Source organism: Anabas testudineus, chromosome 13, assembly GCF_900324465.2.
Source record: "Anabas testudineus chromosome 13, fAnaTes1.2, whole genome shotgun sequence".
NCBI classification, from domain to species: domain Eukaryota; kingdom Metazoa; phylum Chordata; class Actinopteri; order Anabantiformes; family Anabantidae; genus Anabas; species Anabas testudineus.
In genome coordinates this window covers 22962071-22980286 of record NC_046622.1, presented here as the reverse complement: position 1 = coordinate 22980286, position 18216 = coordinate 22962071, and the positions used below count along the sequence as shown (strand labels likewise).

Here is an 18216-nt window from a genome sequence, read left to right as displayed (position 1 = left end):
CCACTATTACAAGAAGCCATATTTCTAATTAACCATGAATTTCAAACAAATATTGAGGTTTTTCATCTAGAACTCCATGGTTGATACTGTGGGATACTAAAACACTTCAGTGCATGTTTTAAAAACTTTAAAGTGTTTTTTAAAAGGATTTGATCAATGGAAGGAAGTCTGAGCTATAGAGGCTCCCAGCTCTCATCTCACAGGACTTAACTGTTGCCGATATCTTGGTGCCAGATACCACAGGACACTATTGAAGGTCCATACCTTGACAGGTCAAAGCTGTTTTAGTGGTACGAGGGGGACTAATACAATGTTAGGCAGGTGAATTTAATGTTACTGATCCAAAACTAGGAAACAGAAGAAGGTAAAACGAAACATTTATTGGGGAAAAGCGGCTAGACATACTGTAATAGTTGCTAGTCTTGTTTCACAGTTGACATTTTGTATAATAAATAAAACGTGACAATTTCTACACTCTCAGCAAAGACACACAAGAACCAAGACAATAGAATAATGGGCTGTATTAAGTTAGAGGATAAATCAGGGAGTGAGGAAATACTAACAGAAGGCTTTACTTCTTCTGGTGTGTCAAAGAATTGAAGTCAGCTTTTTTTAAAAGTCAGTAGACATTTGACAAATCACTGTACAACAGATCTGCATATGTTTTGATTCCTCACTAGCAGATCTTGAGATGGTTATATGAGCGACATGTGAATTACTACGAACAGTGGGAATTCCTGAGCAGATCTGAGCTGTGACACTTCCTGCTTCTCACTGTGGAGTACGTGAGAGATGCGCGTTGCATTGTGGGGATACAAACAGCGCAGAAAGCAGGCAGCACAAAGGCATGAAAACAGCACCTCGGCTACTTTAAACACCAGCCTGTTGTGATGTGAACTGGTGTGAGCGTTATTTAAGCTGTGAGTTGTGGCGGCTGGCAGGCTGACAACTGCCCGAGAAGCGCAGGGAATGTGAGTGAGCGGAGCGGAGCGGCAGGGTGCACCGCTGTCTCCGACTACTGCTGCTTTTGGTCAGCTGAGCTGTTTGCATCCCGAGGCCCGGACGTTATCCCGGCCCTGCTCTCACAAGGTAACATCTGTTTCTTTGTTATGTCCGATAACTCTAACCTAACGGTGAACGCATGTGAACGACTACTTTGTTCTCTAAGCAATCGTAAATGCAAAGGAATCAACTTATAGCCCTGTGTTGTGTCGGCTAACACTAGCTCGGTAGCTATCGACAGTTACGGCGGTCGATGTTGCAGGTTAATAACGTCAAACCGGAAATTTGTTTATTTAGGCTTCAAAATAAATGAATATATTTAGGGTCTTGTTTTGCCTCTTGGGCATTAAAACTGCATATGTATGTACATATGAGACATTCAATACACAATACAGTAGAGGAATGTAGCTGAACTGATGTGAACAATACGGGTCAGTCTGCAGATGGTTAGAAAAAAATCATGAGTGACGTTACAGCTGTCTGGTTTAAATTTTGAACAGACAAGCGATTGGTGACAGCTGCTTTCTAATAGATATAGTTAGTAATGATATTTATTAATAAGCAATATAGTAATTTGTAACGTGTTTTTACAGTGCAACATTCGAGCACGACTCTTACTTTATATAAAATGATAAACTAAAAGCGTAGCATGTGTTTTCTTGTCTCTTATTTTGAGAGTCTAAACCGGATGTTATTTACGTCCCCTGACTGACTTGACGCATCAACCTGACTCTGTTAGCTAGTACTGGCTAAAGTGATTGTTGTCGGGATGTCTATTCAACAACTTATGCACTAGACTCTTAAACCGTACATGCCCGTCTTCTTTCTTTTATTTGTTACTTAACGGACGGTCAGCCCTCGTCTACTTGCTTTACGTGCTCACTTGCTAACAGCAGTAACGTCGTGAGATGTAAACAGAGTAACGTTAGAAGTCCCCTGTTGGAGGCTACGCCTCCTTTGCTTTATTACCTTCACTGTAAGAACATTATTTTGTGTTATATTTTTACTATTGGTACTGAGTTTCTATTAGTTATTCATTAATCAGTTATGAGTGCAATTAGCAGTGTATGAGGTAGGCAGTGATTTTGGCGGATATATGTGGGCGATATAGATATAAAACTTCATAACGGTACTTTCCATAATTTATGCGATCATGTAAATGAAGTTAATGAAACAGAATAGAACCAGTCAACAATATGTTTTAACTACAAGTTGCAGCATAAATGCTGTGACACAATAATAGCAAATACTATACTGAGTATTTGAGTATTTATTTGACACTACGTTGTAGCTAGGGTCCATTTTTTGCCCCCCTCCCTCAGAACCACTGTTAGATATGCTGACAAAACCTGAGAAGAGTTTGTGTTGCTGCTCATACAAAGGCCCTGATCTCCACTCAGTATCGTGGTGTGTCTGAAACATTTCCAAATAACTGATGAAGAGATTTTTTTTCTCTCTTTAAGAAGTGCCTCTTCTTTGGATGCTTCGCCATGCTTGGTCTGTCTGTAGACACATGTGAGATGCACCACATTAGCGTGCATATGGAAATTCATCATCACTCAACTCTATGATCAATTTTGTGCTCATGACAAATGCTTATCATAGGGATGTGTCTTATTTCAGAAAGTGTGCTTTATCTGACTCCAAGAGGAAAGCAAAACAAACCAGAGGTGATCAGTGCACAGTGAGGACAAACTGCAACACTCGATAAAGTCTAATATACAGCTCTAACCAGGAAAATTATACATATTGTATATAATTATACATTTTCTTGCTGAACCTATTAACAAAAAACGTCATCATAATTACCTGCCTATTTATGTATTTGAGTTACCACTAACTTCAAACCAAGTTAAAAGAAGCTTCAGACTAAATTATTTTAAAAGGTCGGAGGTCAAAGTTTAGATTTTCTCAAGATCACATACTCTAAAGAACAATTCCTTATTGTCAGGCAGAACTTAATAGAGATCAAGAAGCTAAATCATTTTCCTTCAGGATATATTATAGCCATGTGAAAAGCCCCTTGGTGGAACTAAAGCTCTTCTCTATTAGCCCTGTTTGCTGTTTCAGGCTAAGCACTCTCCTGTTGCAACACTGTAGCCCAGGTCTATAATTCACTTTGCCTTTACTGGGCCAATATAGCCCAAGAGTATTTTCCTTTGGTCTGTGTGTGTGTCTGAGGGGAACGTGCTCTCCCTGCTAGAGCCCCTATGCTTCAGCTTTTGTTTGATGGAAAATCTCATGCCTCAGAGAATCCACATGTCTCGCAGACAGCTGCGGAGCATCCTGTAGTGCACTGGCCTCCACTTGGGTCTGGCTTGCATCACTGTTCAACTGCTTTGACTGTTGTTACATAACTTGACATTTTGTCCTCCATGCTCTCTACTTTGCTTCAATCCCCACTTACCTTGCCTTTCCCTCATAGAACACCTTAGTATTTCTCTTTGTCTGCACCCATTGCCTTCCACGGTTAATTTTCCATGCTGTTTTCACCCTAGAAGTGGGGTTTTACAGAGTGATATTTGACATCTGATTTTAGTCTTTGTCATATGTTATTTCACACTTGATTCATTAATCACTAGGTTTTTATGTTTAGTTATATAATCATTTGACACATTAACATGACAAGCTTAGCAAAAGACTTTGCCTCTTTGACTCTTGCGAAGTGGTTCATTTGGTTTAGCATTTGCAAACTGAAGTGTTTTTGTTTTGTGTTTGTTTTTATTATCTCCCTGCAGGACGCATTTCCTGTACACAGTCAGGAATTAACTCCCTTAACATGGGGCTCAAAACATTCACCCACAGCTCGACCTCTCACAGCCAGGAGATGCTTGACAAGCTAAACGCTTTACGTAATGAGGGTCACTTATGTGACGTCACGATCCGGGTCCAAGACAAGCTCTTCCTGGCTCACAAAGTGGTCTTGGCATGCTGTAGTGAGTTCTTCCGCTCCAAACTGGTGGGTCGGGCAGAAGAGGAGGACAAGTTTGTTTTAGACCTTCATCACGTGACTGTTAGTGGCTTTGCTCCTCTGTTGGAATATGCCTACACATCTACACTGTCCATCAGCACAGAGAATATCATTGACGTCCTAGCAGCTGCAAGTTACATGCAGATGTTTGCTGTGGCAAGCACTTGTTCCGAGTTCATGAAGTCAAGTATTCTGTGGAGCCCAGGTAACAGCAACAACAGCCTCGTGACAGCAGATAAACCGCATGAAGCAGCACAAGAAAGCACCTCATCAAACTGTGCCCTGACACCATTAGATGGCAGTGTGTCACCTGTGTCGTCGGACTGCAGCGTGATGGAGAGAAACGTTCCTGTATGCCGTGAGTCGCGAAGGAAACGCAAGAGTTTTGTAACAATGGCATCACCTGAGAGTCCACTCAAATGCACTACACAGATGGTCACCACCTCCCCTCAGATCCCAAACCCGTCACCTTCATTCTCAGACAGCACTGCCCAGCCTGTGGAGTCCTCCCTGGCCTTTCCATGGACTTTCCCTTTTGGTATTGACCGTAGGTTCCACTCCGACAAATCAAAGCTCCCGGAGAGCCCCCGTTGTTTAGAGCAGGGCACCTCAGGAACTTCAGACGTGGTCGTCAGTCGACGACTCAGTGACTTCCTGACTTGCGAGAGCTCCAAGGCAGTGTCGTCCCCAGTACCAGCAGAGGAGGAAGATGTGAGGGTGAAAGTGGAGCGTCTCAGTGATGAAGAGGTCCAAGAGGCATCCTCTCAACCAGTCAGTGCCTCCCAGAGCTCACTGAGTGACCAGCAAACGGTGCCAGGGAGTGAACAGGTCCAGGAGGAACTTCTCATTAGTCCACAGTCCTCCTCTATAGGTGGGGTTTTTCTTCTTGCTTTACCTTGGCCCACAGCATTTACAGTAGAATTACTTCTGCATGTTTGAGGGAGCTGTAAAGTTCAAATTCTTTATCATAAGTCAAGAGCCACCAGTAAAGACACTGTAAAACACAGATACTGACATCACTGTGTCATTGTTAGCTGTATCCGTCACTGTTATAATAGAGGCCGTCTTCTGACCCAGTTAACACAATGTTGCTTTGTAAAATGTGCAATCAAACCTGCCTCACCCTGCCCTCAAAGCTCCTTACTCAGCTACATGAATTTTATTTGTATTGGTCTCAGTGGAAAATATTATTTTCCAGTGGCCCAAATGATGCTTGAAAAGCTTTCCTGTCCTGCAATGAATAAAAGGAAAATGGAAACACCTGTGAATTTTCCTGACCTATTGAAAAGCACAGCGTATTTTGTATCAAGCAGCATCAGTCCTTAAAAAAGGGATTAGTCTTCAAAGACTTACGCTATATTAGCCCAACCCCATCAAAGATGACATGCTCTATGACATGCTCTAGATTTTATTCAGTAGACAGTTGGTGTATGAGTGTTTTTTCCCCTTCCTTTTGTCAGGGTCGATGGATGAGGGAGTGTCTGAAGGCTTACCATCAATGCAGAGCACCTCTAACACCGGAGGGCACACAGAAGATGATGAAAGGTATCATGATTTGTTGGAACTTGCAGTGAGGCCAGTTATGAGCAGTTAAGAATATACAGACGTAGACCTCATAACCGGGCGTCTGGAATCCACCTGTTTGAATAATAAATTAACATGTCATGTTGAAAAGGCAGACGCATGATGCACTATAATGAAGAAAAGAAAAGAATTTTATGTGAAATGGAAATGTCTGAACGTCAAACATTAAGCAGTCTGACGCAGATCACCATCATTACTAACATCTGTATTAAACTAATTCCGTAATGTCTGCCTCTACGTTGACACGAATAGAACATGACCGAAAGTATTTATATGAAACAATAGAGGCAAACTGATCTGGAAGTGTTCATTTGGTCATGTCAGAGTAAATGTTGTATAAAATTTCAAATAGAGACAGTTTTTTCTCCAAAGTAAGAGCACATATGAGATTGATTGTCCCTTTAATTGTTTTCTCTCTTTGTGTTTCAGGTTGGAAGGTATTCAGTATCCGTATCATCTCTATATCAGCCCTTCAGCCCGGCCTGGCACCAATGGCCCCGACCGACCCTTTCAGTGTCCAACCTGTGGAGTCCGATTTACTCGCATTCAAAATCTGAAGCAGCATATGCTCATACACTCCGGTTGGTGAAATTAAGACAATTAAAACTTCTTTTCCTCCTAAAATGCAGTAAAAACTAAAATATGTGATTTGTCAGTTTGTTTGAATTTTTATTTATCTGGACAAAGTAAAAGAAATAGATTTCAGTGTTTATACTAACCAGCTTAATTATATTTCTTTAATATAACCACATTTAGAGTTTGACACCTGCAACACAATAGGACAAAAAAAAGTTCTGGATGACTTTAAAATTAGCATGTTAACTGGATACAAAAGGAGCTTTAAGTAAAGACTGGTTGTCGACTAATATTGTCAGTCTGTTAAAAAATAATATTTCTCCACGCAAGATAGCAAAGATCAACACAGTCTGTATCTGCCAATATCTGCGCTCATGCCAGCCCATTGATAAAACAAAAAAATGCCTGCAGACACATCTGCAGCTATTCTTGGAGCATTTCACACATATACACGCGAGTAAAAATGACCGATTATGAATGTGAAAAATTATTTGGATGCACCAGTGTGAATGATTCACCAAGGTGGATTTTATTAGCACTTGAAAAGAGCAGTGAGTGAGTGAGAGTAGCGGATCTGAAAATACAGTTAAGATGTTTGTGCTGCAGCCTCTTCTCTCCTCTCTGTTACCGTGTCTCTGTGCCCGAGTGGACAACAGGCAGGAGAACAGAGACTTTAGTAGTTTACAACTGGACGTTATTACATTTAAATCATCACTGCGCACATGACAATAGTGAGTAAAAAGCCATTGAAATAGTTTTAACAAAATACCTGATAAACAAGAAAACACCCCTTTTTATTTTGAAATTCTTGACACAATCAAGATATTTCATTAAATGCTTATTTAGGTTCAGTGCGTGTGTGTCAGTTGTGTTTTTTATATGTATTTATTATATCTGATGCAAATAGAGGAAAAAAATACAACATACTATAGACTTTATATATTGACCATTTTCCCCCTACTATCTAAAGATCAGTACTTGGAATTGACCATTCAAAAACTCTCATTGGTCAACCACAAGCAGAAACCTCAAACTGTTCTCAAACTTCGGGCCCTCAGGCACTATTGCCTGAGAAAACGTCATTGTCACTTGTTTGCTACTAGAAATCATTGCACAATAAGCCTTATACCAGTTCTGTGCAGAAATGCAGAGAGTTCTTTGGGCCTGAGCCCAAGTCAGATGTACTGAAAGACAGTTGAAATGTGTTCTGTGACGATTCAGCTTGTCTTCAGGAAAAACAGACGTTTCTTTGCCAAAACTGGTTCTTAATCGATTAAAAAGTAGAATTAAAGGGAAAGGTGCACATGTACCAAAGAGGTAAACAGGCCCAACTGTCCTAACAGTCTTGCAAGCATCAAACTTCAAATTAACTTATGTTTACCAAATGCAATTAAGTTGGTCAGAGATCTTTTCTTTGTACTTTAAACATATACAGAGGTTCATGTACATCCAGAGATTACAGATTTAGGTTTTTTCTGCATTTTAGAAAATGTCCCAACTTTTCTAGAAACATGGTTTGTGTATAGCTTAGTTTAAAGGCTTTTGTTTTAGACATTTCTGCCAACATTTTATTTGCACTTTGGTTTTTAGACTGACTTTGTAGTGCAATGTAGTCATCTCCCACCTCGCCTCACCACACCTAAACCACACAACACTTGAGTAATGCTGATTTACAGATCAGCTATGTATTGTTTCTTTCTTGTCCCACCAGGTATTAAGCCTTTCCAGTGTGACCGCTGTGGGAAAAAGTTCACACGGGCCTACTCCCTAAAGATGCATCGGCTGAAGCACGAAGGTAAACGCTGTTTCCGGTGCCAGATTTGTAGCGCCACATTCACGTCCTTCGGTGAATATAAGCACCACATGAGGGTCTCCCGACACATAATCCGCAAGCCGCGGATTTATGAGTGCAAAACGTGCGGCGCCATGTTCACCAACTCTGGCAATTTAATTGTACACCTGAGGAGTCTGAACCATGAGGCATCCGAACTAGCAAACTACTTCCAGAGCAGGTGAGGAGTCGGAGCGCTGACACCCATCATTTACTCAGATCTCACCTGGATGAGACAATAACCTCAGCTTAGATTACCTGAGGTTCATTTGATTATTTCTCCTTTTGTGACTTGGTTGTGTAGATTTTGTTTTTAGCTGATTACATTTGCTCAGATCCAGCATACCTGAAGTATTTGACTGCATTTATTTTGGAGTTTTAATTTTCACTTATTTAGAGAAATAGTTTTGGGAAATGTACTTCATTTTTCCCCAAGAGTGAGATGAGAATATTGATACCACTCTCATAGATGTACAGTAAATATTTAGGACATAATTCAGACAGACGATTGCCCTGCATGAAGAAATGCAGCAGGTTGTGTTGGTGTGAGGTCTGTTGAAATGAAATTTGATCTGAGCCCAGAGGAACAGATATGTGTTTTAAAAAGTCTATTAAAAAGAAAATACAGTGGTTTGTGACAAAAAGACAGTATTTTACAACTCAATATCCTAATGGTGACTGATTTTTATCTTCGGTAATGGATGACCTTGTACAGAACGCTGTGGTTATATAACTTAAATAATGAGCAATCAGCCCAAAATACACACTTCACATACAGAGTCTGGAGTAAATGTACTGCAGGATAAGTCTTTCGAAGCACTTTGTGTTAATGGATGCAAATGCTATAGGGTTGTAGTCATTTAGACACTGTCCCCTCTTCAAACAATCATCATGGGAGGGAGAGATGGTCTTTGCCAGCTGGAGAGAAATTCGGACTGGAGAGATCAGTCGTTAGCCTGGCCTGGGTACTTGTTACTAAGTTAACTTGACTAGATAAATCATGTGAAGTAGGTTGTATTTACCTGCAGAATCTATGTGCAAAAGACCCTAGCTGTTGTAACTATGTTCTGTTGCATAAAAGGTATGCTTTTAAAAAGTGCAGTGGAGGCCACTGTGTGTACACTGCCAACGCTGCGACTGCTGGGTCCAGCTTAATATTTACTGCACAGATCAGATAATGAGAGTGATATCAGTGTCATCTAACTCTATCAGAAAGCAAATAGGCATATTCTCCTAAAAGGCGAAATATTCCTCACTGTAGAATAATTAAAAACTTTCTTTATAGTTTATATATACAGTAGTTTTAATGTTATGCCAAAATAAAAAACCAACTGTACCGTGTTCTAAAACACCCTAGATAATTGTAGTATTGTTTAAAATGACAAAACTAAAGTTTTGAAGTCTCAGTCTTTGTCCGTGAGAGAAACAATTGCATCTTGAAAACTGCTCAAATATTTGGTCATGCAATCGGCGTAAAACGCAACTTCAATCATTTTGTCATTTCTGTTTGTTTCTACATGAAACAAATAGACGTGTGGTTTGTATTTTTATTTCTCTGACTTTTCCACTTCTTAATCAGCTCAAGCCCTCACACAAGCCCCTCTCTCTTTAAAAGTTTTATAGTAGAAGGTCTGTGCCTGAGATCATAACAGTGTGGAAAATTCTCTGGCAATCCAGTCAGACTCTTAACGCCCATCCTCAGTCTTCACATAAAAAGATATGTGAACTACTCTGTATATTTTCTAAGTTGCTGATTTCCAGACCACTTTTTCAGATTCAGCTGTTGTCTGACACAGAGGACAGTAACACTCAACCTTAACTTTTTCGTAGTCTGTACATGTTGAGCTGCAGGACCTGGATAAAACTACTCTACAAACATTGTCATGCTTCACACTCTAACTTTATAAGGCTTCTCTTGCTATTACCACATTTAATAAAAAGTTTGTTTGTGTATAGACATTTTAAAAAGAGAGTTGGAATATTTTGTCCAAGTATTCATTTTAAATATGAATTTTCATTTGTTTTTACTGGAAATTATTTGATAATACTTTATTTATTACTTTATGTGGATAATGTTGTTAGTATACTAATTAGGTTGATCCACATGTATGTTATGCAGTCTCTTCTGAAGGCATTGTGATGGAAAGGCTTTTTGCTGTACACTGAAGACATTTGGGTTTAAGATTAAAACTCTGTACACAATAGAGGCACAGTTCTCTAGGCAACTTTTTCACACATCATATCAATATTTAATTCACATCCAAAATCTTCACTTTTTTCATAATGTTTATTCGCATCGTTTGTGATGTGTGAAGATCTTCAGAGATGAGTGAGAGTTCAGATTTCAAGTCAAAAACATTAAAGTAGATACATTAAACAACGTAGAACATAGCAATGATTGTATCAGATCCACCGTATTTAAATAACCAGAAATAATGGAACAGTAAATCAAACTTTGTTTGCAAAGCCCTTGTTTGCACTGGTATCTCCAAACTGTTGGCTTTGTTTTTTAATACACTTACATACTTCCTATTGCAGCCTCCTTCAGTTCCTGTTTTAGAGGGTTTCTCTCTTTAGTCTCCCTTTCAGCAGGTAAAAAGCATCTTCATTTGGCTTAACTTTTTTCACTCTTATGAAGTCCTATGTTGAGTCTGCAGAATGTTTTATCGTTTTGTTAAATATCCCTCATTCTTCATAGATCATCTTGTAAGATTTGGATCGCAAGCAGATCATTTTTTTCTTTCACCATTTGGCCTTCCTATCACTTTAGTAGAAGTTAATCTTGAAGTCATCATTCCATAAAACTGTTGTGGCTCATCTCTCTACTTTTCAATAAATTCCAACCTGGCTTTCTTACTGCTAATGAGGCGTTTGCATCTTGTGCCATGGTCTCTGTATTTCTACTCCTTCAAATGATGGATCGTCACACCTTCACCCCTGCTCTGTGGAGGCTGTTGGTAGAGATGCACTAATTGAAAAATGTATTAGCTGATTCCAATTTCTGATTCTTCTTATTTCAGATTATTTTTTAAGTATCTATATATTTCTTTAATAATCTGACCTGCCAAGTTTGATTGTGGCTTATTCTATTTTTCTGTCTGGGAACTTTCTTTCTTCTTTAATGATTAATTCAATTGTAGCAACGTTTACTTATTCCTTTTCTTATTTTGACCCTACAGGTATTGCTTTACCTGACCCCCTTGCAAGCTTTGTGTCGCAGAACTGTGCACGGCGTGAACCATTGTGCATGTAAAAACATTGGACCAGCATAGAATTGGATATCTCAGACTGACTGGCTTGTCCCTGATTATGGCCAATCAAGCTTAAAAACAGCCCATTCAGATCTCTGATCAATTCCGATTGATGCATCCATAGTTGTTGGTGATGGTTGTTTTTGGGTTTTTTGTTTAAGCTCACACAATGCTCCTGTCATCAGCTGTTCCTTGGCCGACCTGTTATGTTTATGTTACTCAGTACACCAATGGTTTCTTTCTTTTTTAGGACATTAATGTTTGTATTGATTACTTTGTCCAATGTTTGTGCAATGCCATTTATTGATTTTCGCCCTTATTCTCTTATTCAAAGTGTCTCAGATTTCTCCAACAGACAGCTCTCTGGCTTTCATGCTGATATATTCTTTTCAACAACAAATGCAGTTCACAAGTAAAACTAAAGCTAAAACCAAAAGTTATTTAGGGGCATGTATTGTTTTACAATCAAATTCACAAGAGGACTCTTGATAACAAAAACATTTGCCAGTTAAATTCCAATTCTTTTGCTTACTTAAAATGTAGATAATTGGATAGGAGTGCCCTGTTATATTTTATCTAATATATCAAAGTGTAAATTCCATTAGATAGAAGCCAATAATCATCATCATGTCCATCTATTGGTCTTGAGTTCAAATATCTTCAGTGTGCAGCAAAACAAAGAGTCTTTCTCTTCCAGGACTGTATGAGTGGACTGTGTTGGAATTATATGTATAGGACTTCTGCTCTGTCAGATAACTGTCACAAAAGAAGAGAATACCAGTGTGGTGTGATAAAACACATTTTGATGTCATGGGATATTTGGCCTTGAAATGTCACCTTTTATTGTGTCTATTGAAAGGCATTGTGGGAGATCTAGGAAATCACTTAGTTGTGTAGTACAAGGTGAATCCCGAAAACCCGAAAACATTTCTTCACTGAACTTATACTGAGTACCACGAGTGCTAACTAGGCCTGTATCTAATTATTAATGTCAGAAATGACCCACCACTAATAATAATAATTTATCTATATTATATATAGATATAGATATAACAGCAGTTTTTCACGTGCTGGATTTAGAGAATGTTCAAACGATAAATTGACAAATTGCGTAATTATTTTATCTATTCCTGCCAAACAGCTTATTCTAACAGTTCATTATTATTAACATATAGTCTGGATTTTGTGTTTTGATCCTCTAGGTACACCACATTTCATTTTTGTTCCTATCCTGAATTTAGGAAAAATGAAATGTGTATTTCAACTTTGGCATGTGCAGTTTATCTTTTGTCAAAGGGTACTACTTTAAAGGACTGTGAAATCAACACATTATGTTCATCCTTGCAGTGATTTCCTCGTGCCCGACTACCTGAGCCAGGTACAGGAGGAGGAGGAGGTGCTGGGAGTCCAGTATGAGCTGGAAGAGTCCCAGCATCACCCTGTCTATCCCGGCAGCACCTCCACCACCACTGCCGCCTCATCCTCCTCCTCAGTCCAGATGCCTGTCATCTCCCAGGTCTCCTCCTCTACCCAGAATTGCGAGAGCTCCTCTGGCTTCCTTTCACCCGAGCCCCTGGATCCCCTGGAAGCCCCAGCCTCCCCCAAGACGGATGCTGACGAGACGGCAGCCATGACAGAGGAGACCAAGATGGACAACAGTGTAGGAGGCAGTTCCCCAGAGGTGTTTGAAGAAGAGCAGCAGCAACAGAATGCCCAGGCCAAGGAGCTGGCTTCCATTACCATAGAATGATTCGAGTCTTCTACTTTCCCATCATGTCCTATTTTGCAGTCATGTCATATGGGAATATCTGTTGGAACTTCAACATGTGAAGCTATCAAGATGCTGTCATTGAAATTACGTGAAGACTTCAGTTGCCTTGATGATGTTTTCCAAACCCAACACAGATGCACTTATTTAAGTCTGTTCTACACCAAACCAAATCTAGCAAAATAAATTAGAATTATATTTGTTTTCTATACTTTAATTTCCTAAACCTGACTCACACAGTTTTTGTGATGGATGAGTTTTTGTCAAATCATGAAATCTGGGTTCAGTACATAGTCAAATTTTAAATTACTATTTATCACCCTGATTAGCATGTGAACAGTGTTTTCTGGTTTAGTTTGTTTTAGTATTTATGCCTTTTAGGGAGGTTGCTTTTTCCCATATGACCTGAATGCAGCACAAGCTTGAGTCATATCTGTCTTGCCAATTTGAGGTCTGTTGAATCTAAGCATTGCCCTGTTATTGGAAAGTGCCTGAAAGTTCCCATTTTAACAAATATGTAGAGAAGGAAGAGGTCTTGACTTTGCCAACAGTGACAAATCAAGACTGTGCAAACTGAGCTGAAAAAAAAAAAAATCTTGTATTCCATTTGTACTGATAATGCTCGTTTGTATGGGCAGAGACTGTGTTATTCCTTCAGTGCCGTTGCTATAGGCAAACTGTTAAATGTCAATATTATCGATATTGAAATAGCTTATACTGTAGTTTTACTATTTGAATGCTTGTATGTTGGGTGTCGTGAAATATGATATGTCAGGTGTGCGTATGTGCATTTCTTTTTATCAATCTGAACGTAGTACATTTCTATTTTAAACTTGAAATTATATTAAGAGTATTCCCTTAAGCCATGCAGTATATCATTTCTCTGACCTATTTTTTATTTTCTAATTTCTATTCAGCACCCCTGGAAGTCAGCTTTGTTACATCAAACCTGACCTCCAGGTGTTTTCAAAGACTGAAATCAACACTGATTTATCTTTTCTCTTTCAAAATCATAACAAATGAAAGGTAAATGACAAAATGTGACTGACTTTAGGTAAAACAGAGACATTTCAAATTTGGATTTACAAGGTTTCCTTACAAATGCAGAGTTGTGGTGCCCATAGGGCTCTAATGCTCCACTTACAAAGTAGCCCAAATACAGTTTAACTTTTTAGTTTAGTTTTTGTTTGTTTTATTTTTGCAGATGCATATTGAGGGCTATTCAAGCCTGGAATGTCAACTCAAAGATTTGATGATGTAGCTTTTCATCCTGGTTGAAGTTGGTTCTGCTCGACAAATGCCTTTTTTCCAATTTAAACAACTTTGTGCTGCAGATATTGGTATCTGAGTTGGCTTTTAAATTCTTATCGTTTTATATTTGCCAACAACTACACTGCTGACGTTCTAAATTGTAACATGACTGATAAAGTGATGTTTCAGTGGCTTCAGCAAGTAGTCAGGTCCCTTTACGTTTCATGTTGTAGATTTCAGTTTTCTCTGTCTACACTCAAAAGCCAACAAAGATATGACATGAAAACATGAGAACATGTTAACTGAACTAAATTTTTAACTCCACACTGAAAAAACAAGCAGTTTTTACACATAATGTGAATTTTGTTGGAAAACTCACCTTTATGGAGACCAACAAAACTAATTATATGGGCAGTACAATAAATGGTAATCTAGGGTAATTGAGGGTGTCAGGCCTTGAGAGATTTTTTTTTTTAATTAGAAAACAGCATTTTCAAAATATGATCACTTTGTCATTATAGGGCTATTGTGTGTAGACGGATAAAAAGGCATCAATTTAAAATCAAAATAAATCTGCAACACAGAGTAAGTCAGAAGTGAACAAGTCTGAAGTGGCTTTATGTTGACCATTGTGTAGAAAGTTTGCTTCTGTCACTTTGTGGATAACAAACCAATAATATTCCATTAGCCCAGAATGTGTGGATTAAGCAGCATGACTTGATGTTTTCACAATGGGAATATTTCCCTGACTGAATGACTAAAAATGAGTGTACACCTGCAGCTAGGAAAGTGGGACGTGATGTGATCAGATAATGATGGTTGTCTGTGATGGCCAGTGTTCACTGCGAGTTCATTTGTGATAATGTTGCTTCAAAAGTAATAGGAGCGTGCTAATGTGTGAGTGCAAATACTAATAAGTTGAATAAATGATAAGTGTGTTGTGTTATGCAAGAGCTAATCCTTCACCTTAAACTGATGACAGTTTGGCATTTTATGTTACTAATTTCATTAACTTTTTAATATCAAACCTTCAACTCCTGTTACCTGTGTTGTGCCAACATGGTTGTAATTCTGTGCTTAGACATTGTTGTGCCTGTACTTTGAGAAGATAATGACACCCGTGGTGATAATCCATGAGTTGAATGCTACTGACTGTAACTGGGTTTCTTGTTTGGTGGAATCTTTTATTTTCCGTTGCCCCCTGAAAGTAGTACTACCAGCCCAGGATTAGAAGATCACAGCAGGATGTGCTGTTAGAGCTCACATACAGGGTTGATTGTAAATGTAAAGATGAACATTGCTGTGATGAGGGCATCGGTATAACACTGTCCTGATCGTGCAGATCCACTGAGAGCTGTCTTAACTATAGCCTGTGTTACTCTGTGCCATCACATCAGTCACTTTTTCCAAAGTTGTGCCATTTGCCCTTTTTATCTGGGTACAAATCAAACTTTCTCCTAAAGGACCAAATGTTCTCTATCTCATTTGGGGATTTGCCACGGCAATCAGTAATTGCTCATAATAAGAGATAATCATTCTAAGTGGTCCATGCTATTTAGCAAAGGGGTCCTGCTGTTTCGCCCCTTAAAACACTGTACGATGTTGTGCACTTAAGAGGCTAGCCTTAGTAAATGGACCTATTAACTCTAGTTGCACAATATCAACCTTTCAGAATATGTTTCTGTTCTCCATTTGTATGTTATACTTTTCATTTGTTGTGTTCGGTGTCTGTATTCAAACCATTTTTTTTTAAATAATGAAATGCTGCTGTTGTTGAAACGTAAAGTGCCCAAAATACAGTATTTTTGTGAACCAATGGTGTGCAATAAATGGACAGGTGTTGTTTTGAAAGTTTTCATTTTGTCTTTGGAATAGTGAACTATATTGGGGAAAAAAAAGAATGTATCATTTTAATTTTGTTCAAATGTGACTGTCGGTGAATCGAATAGGCACAAACCCCATTTGATCTGTGAAACGAGGAACGGGCTTTAAAATCAAATGACTGGTTCTATTCAGCTCATTTCTGTTTGTTTCTAAAAAGTTGCATGTTCATATTGTTCTGTGAAGTGGAGAGCATGTCTTGAGTTGACTTATTTGACACCTCTACATCCAGCATAGCTTTGATCTGTTGTTCAGCATGCCCTCTTCTTTTCTGTACGTTACCCCTTTATGTGCAATGTTTTAAGATACCTTGATTATATACAGGACATGCCTTTTCAATGTACACTTGATGTTGTAGATGGTTTCCCAGTCTTTCTAGTTTATTTAAAAGCAGGAAAATATAAGAAAAAACGTGGTAACTCTTCATAATGGCATATCTATTTTTGGTGACTTTTGTACTATGGTTGCTGTTTCATGGCATCTTTGGATATTCTTGTTAAATGTGAATAGAACAGCTTAGTGTGGGAGTGTGGGGGGCCTTGGTAGTCTTCACTTTGACTGTTTGCAGTGTGTGTATATATCTATGTAAATATACAGTATATACACTCATACTATGTTGCATATTCTTTATACTGTAGGCTACTTAAGTACAATCTGCTTTGAGACAGATGTGGTATTTTGTGTCTTTGATACTCTATTTAAACTGTAGTTTAGAAGAGAAACTACAAAAACATCCCAGATCATAATGCAACCTGCACATTGAATAGGGAGAACTAATGTTTGTGCCGTTGAGTGTTTTAACTGGATCATATTCCACAGTTGGCTGTTAAAAACTGACAAGACCACTCTGTATTTTAGAGTTTATGGTTGTTCTGAATCTTTGCTAGTGTTCTGGCTTTGCAGTCCTGTTGTTATTAAAAAAAAAAAGAGTCATTTTTGTAAAAGTATAAAATGTAAATAAAAAACAAAAGTCACAAGGCTAAAACCTGTCTGTTTTTTTTTACTTGCAAAATATTTACTTGAAATTAATTTTCAATAAATATGTCAAAATTCCTTTCTTGAGTGTAAGACACTGTATAGTATATACTGAAATTGTATATAATAGTCATAATCATAAGTGTAGTACCTATTGTTTTCTGGGGCCACCAGAGTGCGCTCAGATGTTTTGGGGAAGGGGCTGTGTCACCCCGGCCCCCCTACGGCTCCACCCCTGAATGAACAGATAGCTAGACACAAACTGTACAGTACAGTATGTTATGCTGTGACATGGTTGGTTGGTCCATAATAGATACATTCTGCAAGTGACTTTTTTAAACTGATTATCACAGACTTTAAGAAAAAGTTGTTTTTTTAATTTGTAAGTTATTTAAATGTATATTTTCAACCAGGTTACTCTATAAAAGGAGCTCAATTTAAAAAAATAGTTTAATATTATATTGGAAAGGAATTTAAATCCAAGAAGAGTTTAAGTATTGTATGTAGAAGGCTATTTGCTCTGTCCATGAAGCAAGTCTTTCGTAACACTACTACAGTGTAAGCAGAGAGGAAACTGCTAGTGGGCCTTTGGGCAAACAGAGCTGTTTACAGTTTGTCTGTGCTGATATACTACTGGGAGCCAGATGTGCACTTTGGTAATTTTATTAAACACCATAATTTCAGGTTGAGTTAACAGTTTTCACTTGTCACCAGTAGAATGTTGGAAAAGGGATCAACATTTCTCGATGTTGCATCAACAGTGTCATGGAATAACTGAACAACGTGAACCATCAATCCAGATTTTTATGAATTTATCACTTTTTAAAGCAATGTTTTTTACAAAGTCCTATGAGGATCAGCCTGTAATTGAAAGCGAATGATTAACATGTCTCCCACTGCTGTAAATATGTTTTTGTGCATTTAGTTTTTTATCTATTCCTGGAAATCATTGGAAAGTAATTTGTGGGTAACGCTGAGTTTGGGGTTTAATGATGGTTAAAGTAATCACACAAAGCCAGTTGCTTTTGGCCTGTGGTAGATTCTTGACCAATCACAAATTTGAATCTGGGTAGCACACATTTTTGTTTTCTAATACTAAAAATACATATGTGGTTAATAGACAGCC

General features: G+C 38.4%; 1 protein-coding gene across 2 annotated transcripts; it reads left to right on the top strand.

Annotated features, from left to right (window-relative positions):
• Positions 1-791: 791 nt before the first annotated feature.
• On the top strand, positions 792-14553 carry zbtb44 (zinc finger and BTB domain containing 44). 2 transcript variants are annotated; one of them, XM_026367769.1, is made up of 6 exons: positions 792-1089; positions 3741-4844; positions 5434-5518; positions 5987-6138; positions 7845-8145; positions 12563-14553. In XM_026367769.1, exons 2-6 carry the CDS (start codon positions 3782-3784, stop codon positions 12963-12965), a joined length of 2004 nt encoding a protein of 667 aa, XP_026223554.1. In that variant the 5' UTR covers positions 792-1089; positions 3741-3781; the 3' UTR covers positions 12966-14553. The 2 variants fall into 2 exon arrangements, with proteins under 2 accessions (XP_026223554.1, XP_026223562.1); XM_026367777.1 differs by having other exon boundaries at positions 7845-7928; positions 12563-12713.
• Positions 14554-18216: the final 3663 nt, after the last annotated feature.

Bases quoted from the DNA above. Each gene is read 5' to 3' on its own strand.
- zbtb44 (XM_026367769.1), top strand. From the start codon at position 3,782: ATGGGGCTCAAAACATTCACCCACAGCTCGACCTCTCACAGCCAGGAG. The intron at 6,139-7,844 runs GTTGGTGAAATT...TTGTCCCACCAG, and splicing joins GCATATGCTCATACACTCCG to GTATTAAGCCTTTCCAGTGT. The intron at 8,146-12,562 runs GTGAGGAGTCGG...TCATCCTTGCAG, and splicing joins GCAAACTACTTCCAGAGCAG to TGATTTCCTCGTGCCCGACT.